This window comes from Ctenopharyngodon idella, chromosome 16, assembly GCF_019924925.1.
Source record: "Ctenopharyngodon idella isolate HZGC_01 chromosome 16, HZGC01, whole genome shotgun sequence".
Taxonomy (NCBI): Eukaryota; Metazoa; Chordata; class Actinopteri; order Cypriniformes; family Xenocyprididae; genus Ctenopharyngodon; species Ctenopharyngodon idella.
The window spans coordinates 19,069,626-19,082,387 of record NC_067235.1 but is presented as its reverse complement, the minus strand read 5'-3'; the positions used below and the strand labels follow the sequence as shown (position 1 = coordinate 19,082,387).

The following is a 12,762-nucleotide window of genomic DNA, read 5'->3' as shown; positions in this document are numbered from 1 at the left end:
TGACAGATTTTCTGATTTATTATTTGTTTTAAAGATAGATAATGCATTGTTTGTACAATATATTTGCAACCATAAATTATCTTCATATAGTTGATCAGCCATTACCTTGTGTAAATGTTTGACTTTTCACATTCTGATTTGTATGATTAGTGTTACACTGCCATCTTGTGGACATTTTGAATGGCACACAAATAGTCCCCAACAACTTTTCTGCGTTTAATTGCAGATTCTAGAACTCTTTCTTACTCTCGTGATTCATTTAGAGAAATGAAAAGAAACTAAAACACATTACTATTGAACATTTCATTATTAGGAGCATGTTAAAACCTCTTTAACAGATTCACAATATTATTTTTCACAACTGAAAATGCTGTTGGGATGTTTCCTGTCACATAACCATGATCAAGAATCGAGATACACATTTTGGAAGATTTTAGACCCTAGGATGAGTCCTATTACACTATATATTTGATTTGCATCCCATAACAGGCCATTCCCACTTTATTTCAACTCAACTCAAACTATGGCCAGAAAAAAATAATGAGATGAGCAAAATCTGGAAGCTATTGTTTGGCAAATCTCTCCTCAAGAAAGAGACAAAGGAGACCAAATTGCATTGATCAAAGTTAACTTCATGTAATGGTTCATCACCCAACTTCTCCAAAGACTGTGAGAGATCTAAGAGATAATCAAGCTGAGAAGCAAGAGTTTATGAATATGGGAGCGTGACAAGCATTCATAAAGACAAGGCTGTGATTTCATCGTTTGTTATGGAAATGTAATGAATAATTCATCATCTGCCGGACTGTATGAATCATTCATTCTCTAATTGAATTTGATTTCAGCAAACTTCCGAATTCAAAACACAAAGATGTTGTTCTGCTTTTAATCCGATACAATGCCAGCAGACCACTCAAAGCTTGGCAGCCGGCATCTCAAAGGAATAAATAACATTTCTGGCTGCGACTCAGGACTCTCTCATTTTTCTAATGACAAGAGCCCGTTTCTACATCTCACCTTGCATGTCCCCCTTCCAAAAGGCCGTGCACACAATGAGGTGAAACTAGTCATTCTGTGTGTTCTTGTTATTGGCTGCAAAGAGAGCCTGTTCATATTAGAAAAATGAGATTGTGTAGTAGTTGGTGGTGACAGCATCGACCAATCAAAACCTTTTAATCAAATTAAATTTATTACATATACTACATATAAATTTATTACTACAATACTGACTTGTTCAAGGACAATGGAGCTACTTCTTTGCCCATGATTTAATTACAGTTTTGATTCCCAACTCTTATACTATAAAAACCTTTTTGTCAATTAAAAACTGGGATAGTGGAAGTTGTGTTTTTATCATTTTAAATGGACAGGGATGAGCTCATATTATGATACAATAAAACAGTGAGTCACTATTTTTGTTGACCTTCAAGATGCTTAATGACTAAAAGAGCTGTCGGTAATTCTGTCTCCATCTTTTGCTTTCAGTCGGTTCCTTAAAAACTTTTCTCCCTCTCCACATGCCCAAAAATGTATATCTTAAATGTGTTTAAGAGGCTTAAGAGTTTAGATGGGTCTTTGTCAAAGTAATATTCCTGTCCTTAAAGAGACTGCAGATAAACACCTCCTTATCCGAGGCTTTATTCGGATTAGCATACTATACTATTCTTTATCGCTGCAGTATATACTGTGCTCACTGTGCATATTTTCTGTATGCACAGAATTGCATCGAATCCCACAATACAATGTGCTCAACTTGACTTTCAATTTCCGTGATGGATGAACTGGAATATCAGCAATTTCTCTTCTCGCCTTTTATTTTTATTGATTAATTTAATCATCTGACTGCAAAAATGTTGTCATTATTTAATACAAGATGATAATAGAATACCACCTGTTGAGATATTTTAGAATTATTTATATAGTATATTATTTATTATTATAAAACATTTAGTTCCTGTCCTTGATTCTGATTGGCCAATAGCTGTGTTTTATTTACGATAAAACAGAGCTATGACCGCTTTACCCAACGGTTCCACTCTTAGCAATGTAAACTGTATGTTCTCAATTGAAATTGTTCATTGAAGCTTACTATATTATGTAGAAGAGTGTTGTGAGAAAAAGATCGAGTGAGCGAGTTTATTACCTGCATTCAGATTTAGCATTTTCCTTCAGGTCAGTCCTATGTTCATAATAAAAAATCTGTTTAAATGTCCGATGTATCATCTTGTCCTTTTAACATTTAAGGGGTTTTCCCGTGACTGACAGCGCTAGTCAAAGCATTTGCGCCTTGTTCTGTTTTCAAAACAATTCAGTCTTTTCAATATAAAGGTCTTCGCTACTGACTTACACACTCATAAAGACAGTCTTTGCCGCCATCTAATTGCGTGAAAATGTAACTGTTGCTGGTCACGGTCAGGGACTATTTTTCTGGCGGAAGGAAGGCTTTTAGAAAAAGTTTACTTCATAGTTGTATCGATACATATTTCTGGCTTTAATATTTGAATTGTCTGGTAACTGTTTTATAAAAGCAATAAGGTACTCGAGGCTAGTGCTGTATTGTGAATAAGTCACGGCTGAAGGGGTTGCAGGCACTCCGCTTCATGTCGTGCCTAACAACGCCCTTCAGCCGTGACTTATTCAAGATACGTCACAGCCTCTCGTACCTTTTTTCTTACATACATAATATTTTGAATTAGCTTTTATTTTTAGATTTTATTTTAGATTCAGTTTGTATTTATTTCAATTTTATGAATTTACTTCAACTATTGTATTTCAGTTAGTTGCCAAAGCAACATTTCTAATTTTCGTTTGTTTTTTTTTTGTTGTTTTTTTTTAAGTTGATCTAATATTTATACATCACTTTATTTCAGCTTTATTTCAGTTAACAAAAACAATTTTAAAGGTTTAGTGTTAGTTAACAATTACAACGCTGGAGGTCATGTGACTATGTAGCATACTTCTGCACTGTATTCAGTAAGTACTATTCTCTTCTGAACAGCCTGATATGTGCTACTCCTGGATCGCACAACATGTGACCTTGGATCACATGACATGTGACAAGTTTAGCTCTGTGGGCAGCGCTGCTTTCAGTCTTCGCTCAGTTCTAAGGCAGTCACTGCGCTCAGGACCAAGGACAGCTCCTTCCTTCCCTACCTACTCGGATTTGCTTACCTTGTCTGTATTTTTCACAAAGACATATAGTGGCTAATGAAGATCTAAGCGTCGTTCAGTATTACAAAATCCCCAACAATACCCAGTATAACTTTTTTTCAGCAACTGGCTAAACTAACAAATTTAGTTCTGTCATAGTTTGGAGTGCTTATGTCCTATACATCAAGGCCGTAACCATGTCTTGAACATTGGGGGCGACCAATTTTTTAATTTATTTTTTATAATTTTTTATAAAGCATAAAGAAACAGAACAGTGAAGGAAATTCAAGGTCTAATTCTAGTTGGGAAATAATCATTTTGGAACTATTTGCAAATAATATTTGCATTAAACTATGCACACATGTTCTTTTATTCATATGCCTAATATGTCGAAACAGTTGCGTAATTTTGTTGTAAAAAGTGGGTGGGGGGGTTGTAATTTCTAATACAATGCTATATCACATATGTACAATAGGCCTAACAATTGTAGAAAAAAATAACATTATGATGTCCAGAAATCAATTTCAGTAGTACATTGAGAACTCATGTTTAATGTGATAGTTTCATTCTTATATCTACTATATGTCTGTAATACAATATATTGTTAGTCCCGAGATTCTTCACATTTCTTCTTGAGGCTGAAGGGAAGATACTAACCTTAGTGGCAGAGACTGCCAGTCAAGCCTCACCACCTGATTTCACATTCTTGCTTCTGAGAAACTGACTGTCTTGCAGAAATCAAATCAAAACCAAAATTTATACTAGTTTGTTCCACTCTGATTTTGCAGTTTATAAATGTTAATTTATTAAGTTTTATTTAGGGCTTTTAACCTTTCATTTTGCCTTTATTTAATAGAGATGCAAGATCAAAGGTATGTGACTGCAAGTTTCTTGCTGCTGTGTGATGTTGTTTAGCGACTACGTGTCACTCTATGCCTGTGTAATCACCTGGTCCAAACAACATGAGAATAGACTGACGAGCCACAGCATGCTTCTGTACATTCCAAGGTGACTTGGTTGGTACCCAAGGCTCTGAAACTCAATTTTGTCCTTGGCAAAGCATGCAGAATTGGCTCAGCTGGCAGTTGACGGTATGGAAATCTCTGAGGGGTGCGAAGCACAAAATAAGCTGTGCACCCTTCTGAGACTTCCGTCCTGTTGAAAATAGTCCAAATTGACTGCAGTATACAGCTACTCCACCTATGTTTATAAAGCCAGCAGTGACAGATGGGAATTCATGACTGTGCACCTCGTACTCCCTGAGCTGAGCCTCCACCAGCCTGGGACATTAATCTCTGGCTGAGTAAGCCCCACTTCTCTGCAGACTCATCTGTTAAATGGGAACTTGCCTGGCTTTGAGCCGAAGTCATCCTTTGTATTGGTAAACACAGTAGCACGCATCTGTTGGAATAAAATTGATTGTTATTTCCGACTACACCTTGAAAATGTTTGAAATAAATCTCAACATGTCCATGTGTAAAAATCATATAAAGGTATTGTTCATGTGTTTACAGGGTCATTTTGAAGAATATGAGCTGGTTGTGGTAGATTATGTAGATTAAAATTAGATTACATAGACCTTGCTCAAACTGACCAGTAATCTTTCAAGCTTTCAAAGGACCACAGAGCAGATGGTGTAGAATAGGTGTGGTTTAGCACAGCCGCTGCTCCTTACTGGTCGTAGTAGGAAATGTCTCCATGCTGTAACGTTAGTTTCCAGTTTTATGGTGGTGATAATTACTTTTCGCTTCCGAGAACCTAAATTCACATGGTTCCAATACCATTATAAACCTCTTATGATTTACTTGACAACGCAATAGTGATGTAAATCTGCGAGGCGTAGCTGCCGGAAGAAAATTTACGAATATTACTATGGCGAAGACTTGGCTGTTAATATTCATAACCGGCTGCTTAGCCATTGGAACGTTAGCAAGCAACGTCAGCAACACCTAATTGATATTCAATAGCCAAACATTCGCTATAGGACGGTAACTAAGGTACGTCAGCACAATCTATTTTATATTCATTCTCAAACACTTCCCCATAGGAAGGTTACCGGGAAACGTCATCACTACCTAATGAATATTCATGAAAAGGCCTTTGCCATAGTAGAATTAGTAATTTTGCTATTAAGAGCTCAGTTCATCTTTAAAACGGAGCGTGGGAGGGAGAACGGCGGAGAGCAGCAGCCGGGAGGCCAAAATGTTCATCAGACGAGAAGGTATTAACAAAAACGATTGATTATACCAAAGAAACAATGTGTATTTAGCGTCTAAATATAGCGAGATGCGAAATGTGTCCTGTTTGTGTCGCTTTTTCTAGGGGATATTCTATGACCTATTGATGAGTGTAACGATGCAGCCTTATGGACACGTGCCAAAACTACTGTATAGCCTATATGTGTCTGTCATATACCCGTTTTAAATCAGTGTTTATTGCGTAAACAGTGTAATGTGTTAGTTATTGCAGATATTGTGAATTGTTGGATGACTTTATTGTCTTTTTTTTCGTGTAGCATATATAGACCAATAATCGTTTGACACCTTTTTATACTGATATATTCGCGCTTTTCAAGTTTACTGGTTATTGTTCCTTAATATTAATTCTAAAGATGAAAATTAATTTAGATGGATTTCAAAAAAACTTTGCATAAATGTAATGAAATAAATTAAAATAATATGAATATTGGTTATTCAAATATTTAGACTACATTTACATGACATCGCCCATAAAACAAATGTATCATGATTATATCGATCTCTACAGTGAAGTGCCTATATCCCCATCGGCCGTTGAGCCGTGCGTTTAAAAGGGACTTATAGCTTATCTTGGTTTTATACGGATTGCTTTGCTAATTGGATATTGAAGCAGTAGGACTAATCAGTAACTTTAATCGTCTTTCATTACAGAGGCGAAGTATTTCGTTCAAATACAGTCATTAACCGTTGCTAACCCATTGTAGTGTACATAATGGGTTAAAGCAGTAAATAGTATGCATGAGTCACGGTTGTGCTTGAAATCAGGGACACGTGCTGTAGTACGCTAGACTGCATGACCAGCAAAGGCAAAATGCAGTAACACTTTGTATAAAGTAAACATATGGTCAAAATGGTGTAGTGTGCTCAAACAGGTTTGGCTCAAATATGCACCAATTCAGAAACATTTCAGAGCATTGTAAATTTCAATGAAAAATGTTTAAGTGAGGTCTTTTACAGAAATGCTTGTCACATAGTATTTAATGATAGTTATATAGTTTGTCAAGAGCAAATAAGAATTTTAATCGTAGGCTAATAGCATGCAGCAAAGGTAAAATGTGCAATATATTAAATTATTAATATTGGAATATTCATAATGAATAGGCTATGTTTTTTTATTGCAGTATGCTATTTAGTTATCATTGTTTCAAAAGTAGACGTACTGTACAACAACAACAACAACAAAAATGTTATTCATATTGGCTATCAGCCATTTAAATGTACAAATAACTGTTAAAAAAACAACAACAACTGGTCGATCTCTAACTACAATGTAGATTCTGTGAGTTGATTTCTCATCTGAATTATTGTAATTTGTGTTTATAGGTATAGTGAGCATGGCTTGATGCTGCAGGAAATCAAGGTGATCCGTGGGAGTGGATCTGATGGCCTCAGTGGAGTTACTCTACATAGATAATAGAGGGGCAAGACCCGATCCCCCTGGGGTACTGGATTGGTCTTCTAGTCCTCTTCATGTTCACAGGCTAAACAGTTCGGTGGAAGAAGCTTCTCCCACTCTGAAGGTGCCTGCCTGTGAGGGACAGTGTAATTCAGCACCAAGGACGGCTCCCCTCAGAGGACAACATGGCCAGCACCGCCATCATCCCTCAGAGAAGGTCAGGGTGTGTTGTGACGAGGAGCTGGAGACCTCGTTCACTTACATTGATGAAAACGTCAATCTCCGGTTGGCCACCCCGGACACGAGCGAGAAAAGCGCTCGCCATGCAACTTCGCTCCACGACTCCTCGAGCGAAATACGTCCCGAGGGCCTCCAGGAGTTGTCGCTGATGTCTGACATCGATCTCAGCTCGGAGAGTTCTGGGAAATCCGTGGATTATGGGTTCATCAGCGCAGTTACATTCCTCATCACCGGGATCTCGCTGGTGATCATATCGTACACGGTCCCTCGTGACGTCACAGTGAACCCAGACAATGTCACCGCACGCGAAATGGAAAGACTCGAAAACGAGAGTGCCAGAATAGGTGCACACCTGGACAGGTGCGTTATCGCAGGCCTTTGCCTTCTCACCTTAGGCGGAGTGGTGCTGTCCACTCTGCTAATGATTTCGATATGGAAGGGTGAGATGTACAGGAGGAAAGCCTTTGCTTATTCCAAGCACTCCGCAAAGCTCTACGGTTCGATTAATTTAAGAACAAGATCGAGCCCCAGTCGCTCTTCGCCACCACATAGTTTGGTCGAGGAGGAGAATGGTAATGCCATTAGTTGACTGTTTTCTCCAGTTCTCTATTGGACTGCCAACATAACATTGACCTTTCCAGCATGGCCAAAAGAGCTTGTTTTCTGACCTTGTATCAGTGGCAATTGCTTACTGATGCAGAAAAACCTAGTATCACATAACAGATTTCTCAGGCTCCAGAAATATACAGCATGATAACATTTGCATTTGTCATAAAGCAAGTTACTTTTTGAATAAACAGAAGTTTGAAACTTCAGGTTGTGTGGCAGGAAGTTAAATGAAGTTGCCGATAGTATTCAAACCCTTACTCTCCAAGCTGACAATGTAAGAGCTAAAGCTGATTTAGCTAAAGAAATTAGTCCGGTTGTACAGAATCCTGCTGCTAATACTGACAGTCCTACTGCCTCTTTCTTACTCTTTCAGAAAACTGAAATATTCCCACTTCATCCATTTCATTTAGTGCTACAGTCTCTGGTTTGGAGCATGTCAGTGCATTTAGATGCTCAAAAAGCATTGTCCTTTGAAACACTGCTAAAATCCAAATGTATTTTTGGGATGGTTTTGCCATTATTTTCTCACATTGTCCTTGTTAGTTCATGTGTGGAACAAGCCATGCAGAAATCTAATACTTTTTTCCCCCAAGCACTAAAATATTTTATAAATATTTAATGGAGGAAGCTGCCACACAATGATTTGCCATCTTTTGGAAATTTAAATCCATCTCTCTGAGAGAGCATAACCCCTGTATCTTCACTGACACTATATACACTGTTGAACCTAAAGTATGTAACAAGATATTGACACAGACAAGAAAAAATATATTCTATGCTCACATAAGAATACAATCTGTTAAATCTCTATCAGTGCATATTCTGATGATAAATGACAATTCATAAAACTCATAACTGACTCACTTTCTGGTATGAAAATAAAATTATATTATTCTTGATTTTGTGTTTAATTTCTTGTGATAAATCATTAGCATGTAGCTATTTGATAGCTATAAGCATGATCACTTAAAATCTGAATTTGACATTTATAATCACGAGTTGGCTGGCTGACTATGAACTTGTTTTGTGCATCTTTTTGAGGTTGCATTGCATCTCAAAGACAAAAAAAGGCAGAGACTGAATCAAATGTTTTTCTCCAAGTTTCATTGGGCCTTTTCCTGCAAAGATTTTAGCTTTAAATTCATTAAATAAACTTTATTTTTAAAGCAATGTAGATGCTTCACATTTGTTATAAATATAAAAAGTAACTTTTAAGTTTGTAACTGATTGTAATATAATGGATGTTGCTATTTTACAGGAATATTAGTTTTTTGCACAACATCTTCCAGATCTAAATTTTAGATAAGCCTAAGGGGATATGAGTCACTGGTAATTGCCCACGTTATCTAGGATGTGCTACCGGCTGTCTCAAAGGGGAATTAAAAATGTTAATAGATTCACTTTTAACAAGCTTATTTAAAGGCAGCATGTAAACTGAACAGTTAGTAAAATTAGTCAGAGCGCATACTTTTACCTGTCACCAAATAGAACCGTAGTATGAGGTAACCATAATAGCATTGCACCGTTTCTATTGCAGTTTGGCGCGAGGTAATAGCCTAGGCCTAAAGTATGACTGTTGTTATTTTTTCAACGAATGTTCAACTTGTCACACATTACTGACAGCTTTTTATTTGTCCATGGTAAAATTAATCAGAGCACATACCTGTCACAAAATGGAGGCTATCAGGTAACCATGAGTATCGCGCCCTTTCTATTGCGATTTGGCGCGTGCGGCAAGTAGCCTATGTAAAGCATGACTTACATTATTTTTCACGAACGGTTGTTCAGCTCACAATTTACACATTTTTGACTGCTTTTTATTTGTCGACGGTAAGCAAAAAGTTCTATATAAAAATAGAAAGTAACTTGTTCCCTTAACCACTCTCTGCACTCTGGTTCCTGTAATAGAAATCATGTTTCTGAACTCCAGTGTGTCATTGGTTAGAACGCTGAAAATAGCATTGCTGTCCTGTCCATTTTAAACAACACTGTCATGTAAGTGGACACCAAATTTATGTGACATCCATGGCAGCTTGCCTCCATCAGCAATATGTTCTTATTAAACTGGGTTCTCCAAAATCATACATGATTAAAGAGAATGAGGGTTTTCTGGAAAATGCGCTTAGCACTGCGGATTTTACGGAGGAATTGAATCAACTAAAGCACTCGCAGCATTTCCAATAAAGACGTTTTTGTGCATTTGTTTGTTGTACACTTCAGCTTCTCAAGATGGAACACATTAACCTCACTGGAAGCTTTTAGTCATCTAGTCCCATCCACTCATTCACTAGCAAAGGGATGCCACTTGTTCCTACAGAAATGCTCCAGCATTTGATGGAAAGTTGAAGTGTGTATACTTGTACCCTTGGAAACCCTGTGGACAATTTCCAGTGGTATTGATTTCTGAGAAGAGCTTTCCACTGAGACAGCCTCAGGGATCTGACCCCAACTCTTGGCTGCGTTTCCTCAGCATTATTTTTAGTAGCAGCACAATGTAGGTATTTGTACGGCTTACCAAGGTTTATTAACATTAGACTTGATATCTCTTTGTAATGTAAATACAATCCTTTAAGCCCTTTAGCTGAAATGGAACTATGCTCCCCTGCACTCTGCGTTAGCACCTAGATTAGTTTCTCCCATCAGCTCTATTAGCCTGCGGCATTTGTCATTATGAGGTGGAATAAGGATGCTTCTAAAAGCCCACGGGAAATCTCTGAGGGGCCTCTTTGGCTCAGAGAGGTTTCTACCTGTCTGGATAAACAATCCAGATTCAATTGCAAATGGAAAAGTCACATTTGGGCTCCATGCATGCACACTTATTTGCAAATGTTGAAGGCTACTTTGGTTTTCAATGCTAAAAGTGAATCATAAAAGACAATTATGTTGTCCCACATTTAAATATTCATCCAAGTCTCTAAATAGTTTCATTTGCAAGCTGTTGTCATATATGCCACATAAGACCGCAATCCAAGACAATTCAGGCAATATTTTGCTCTCCCTTTCTAAAGGTTTTAGCTTAGGGGAATGCAATCTTGTTGCTTACCTTTGTGCTAAATTTAGAGCTTTTAGACCCTGAAACACACTTAAAGCAGACAAGGTTTTAGAATACAATAGTTATGGACAGATGTGCTGCTTTAGCTGGTGTCATTTGTTATCATCTAAACTGATTAATTGTCCAAGCTAGCCCACAAAAGTGGATGCCAGTCTGCAACGGTGTCTCCAAAATGGCTCATTGTGGTCTGTCTTGGCAAAGGAAGCTGTGAAGAAACAAATAGTCTGTTTAGATCAGGCAAAGGCGGGTGAAAATAAAGCCCCACAGTGTCAACGCTAATGAGAACTTGCAGAGCATCCGGAAATGATTGCCTTTGTCACATTTCATTTGCACTGAGTGTTTGGTGTCTGCTGTGGAGTAAATAAAAAGAAACATAAGCAAATAGACAGCAAGCAGAGTTTCAAAGTTCAAATGCTGTTAATTTGCTCTGTGCTAGTTTAATTGAAGGAATGTTTTCTTCTTTTTTTCTTGTTATATGGATATGATCTTCTTCTGGTCTCTCTAGCCAGACTATTCACAAGATAATTAACAAAAATATGCAGCACATCCTAAACATTGCTATTATAGTCAAATTGATTGTCCAGAGTTAATATAAACATATCTCGCTCTTAGGGTCAGTTCTATTCTAAATAAAGGTCATTTTGAGATTATTTTATAATTAAAGTCTTATTCTAACCTTCATAAAACTACATATAACAGGACCTCATTGTTACGTCAGTCAAATAAAACTCACCTAATTTTTTTGAATGTAGTTTCCACTAACGACCAGGAGGTGGCACCTTTAGATCTGCATAAGCAGAGTGCTGGATCCAATAGCTTACCCTAGATTCACAACTTATTTGATTTCATAAAATGCATGGTGGTATCTGATCCTCTCTGTTATCAGTTTACAGACATTTTTATTTCGCTCCCATATGGTGAACTCTGCGATAGCAGATTTTAGATTAGTGAATTTTTCGAAAGAATTCAGTTTCGCAAGGAAGTTTATCACATTTTAACCTATTTTTATGTCAGACATTGCCAATGCAAACAAACAGCTTTAAACGCTTCCCGCTTATTCATCTGTAAAACGGCCTCATTACACGTAGGCCATGTAACTGCACGACAACCTTTTCCTCTCGCTGATCTTGTTATAAAACACAAACACATGCATGTAGAGGAGGTGACCCCGCATGTCCGTGCTCGGGCTTTATTTAGGATCGCTTGTGCTGCATCAAGTGTTTCTCTCCTCCCTCAGTGGGGCAACAAACAAAGAGTTGAATTATTTATACACGTCAATAGTTGTTAAAGGGTAAGAGACCAGCAGGCATGTGGAACGAGGGTTTCCTCTCACGTATCGCAAGAATCAAGGCGTCTTTTGTTTGCATGTCGCACTCGCGCACCGTGTCAAGGATTAGTGCTGCGTCATGTTTGGTTTAGTGGTGATGTTGACAAGGTATGTGATGCCCTGATGTGATCTCGCTCAGGCCTTGCTTGCCCATCCCCCTTGGCTATCTGTGGAGTGGAGAGGACCGTTTGCGGGAATCACTGGCGAACGATCGTATCTGGGCCGTTCTCGGGTTTCTCAGCTGCACCGAGACCTGATGCTGTGCACTGTCATCACTCTTAACCTTGGAGCCGGACTCCACTTTCTGGCCCTGACAGTGGCTACTGTAAACACAGGAGCAGAACAACTGACAGATTGTGTATTTAGTAGGCCTATTCAAAATACACACAGACACAGAGTCAATGATTTGACTGTCATTTGTTTTGTTTAGAACTTTTGAGTTATTAAAAAAAAACATTAAAGGATTATTTCAGTTTAAAATAAAAATTACCCCAAGCTTTACTCACCCTCAAGCCATCCTAGGTGTATATGACTTTCTTCTTTCTGATGAACACAATCAGAGTTATATTAATAAATATCCTGATGCATCCAAGCTTTATAATGGCAGTAAAATATCTAGCTTCCGCCAGACCACCTTCCATATTCAACTTACGAAAAAAACTGACGAGTCAGTTACACTCTTTTTTCTCATAAGTTGAATACAGGACATAGTGTAAGCGTTTTAAACTGC

General features: G+C 37.8%; 1 protein-coding gene and 1 long non-coding RNA gene across 2 annotated transcripts; one reads left to right on the top strand and one right to left on the bottom strand.

The window, feature by feature from the left end:
* LOC127497731 (uncharacterized) lies at positions 1-5,172 on the bottom strand. The gene is made up of 2 exons (XR_007925639.1): positions 4,745-5,172; positions 1-4,551 (listed from the first exon to the last, which is right to left on the bottom strand). It is a non-coding gene; the product is annotated as an uncharacterized LOC127497731 (long non-coding RNA).
* A 100-nt stretch (positions 5,173-5,272) lies between these two features.
* On the top strand, positions 5,273-8,552 carry LOC127497730 (transmembrane protein 74). Its single transcript, XM_051866421.1, has 2 exons — positions 5,273-5,371; positions 6,732-8,552. The coding sequence occupies exon 2, from the start codon at positions 6,791-6,793 to the stop codon at positions 7,631-7,633; it is 843 nt and encodes a 280-aa protein (XP_051722381.1). The 5' UTR covers positions 5,273-5,371; positions 6,732-6,790; the 3' UTR covers positions 7,634-8,552.
* The last annotated feature ends 4,210 nt before the right edge of the window (positions 8,553-12,762 follow it).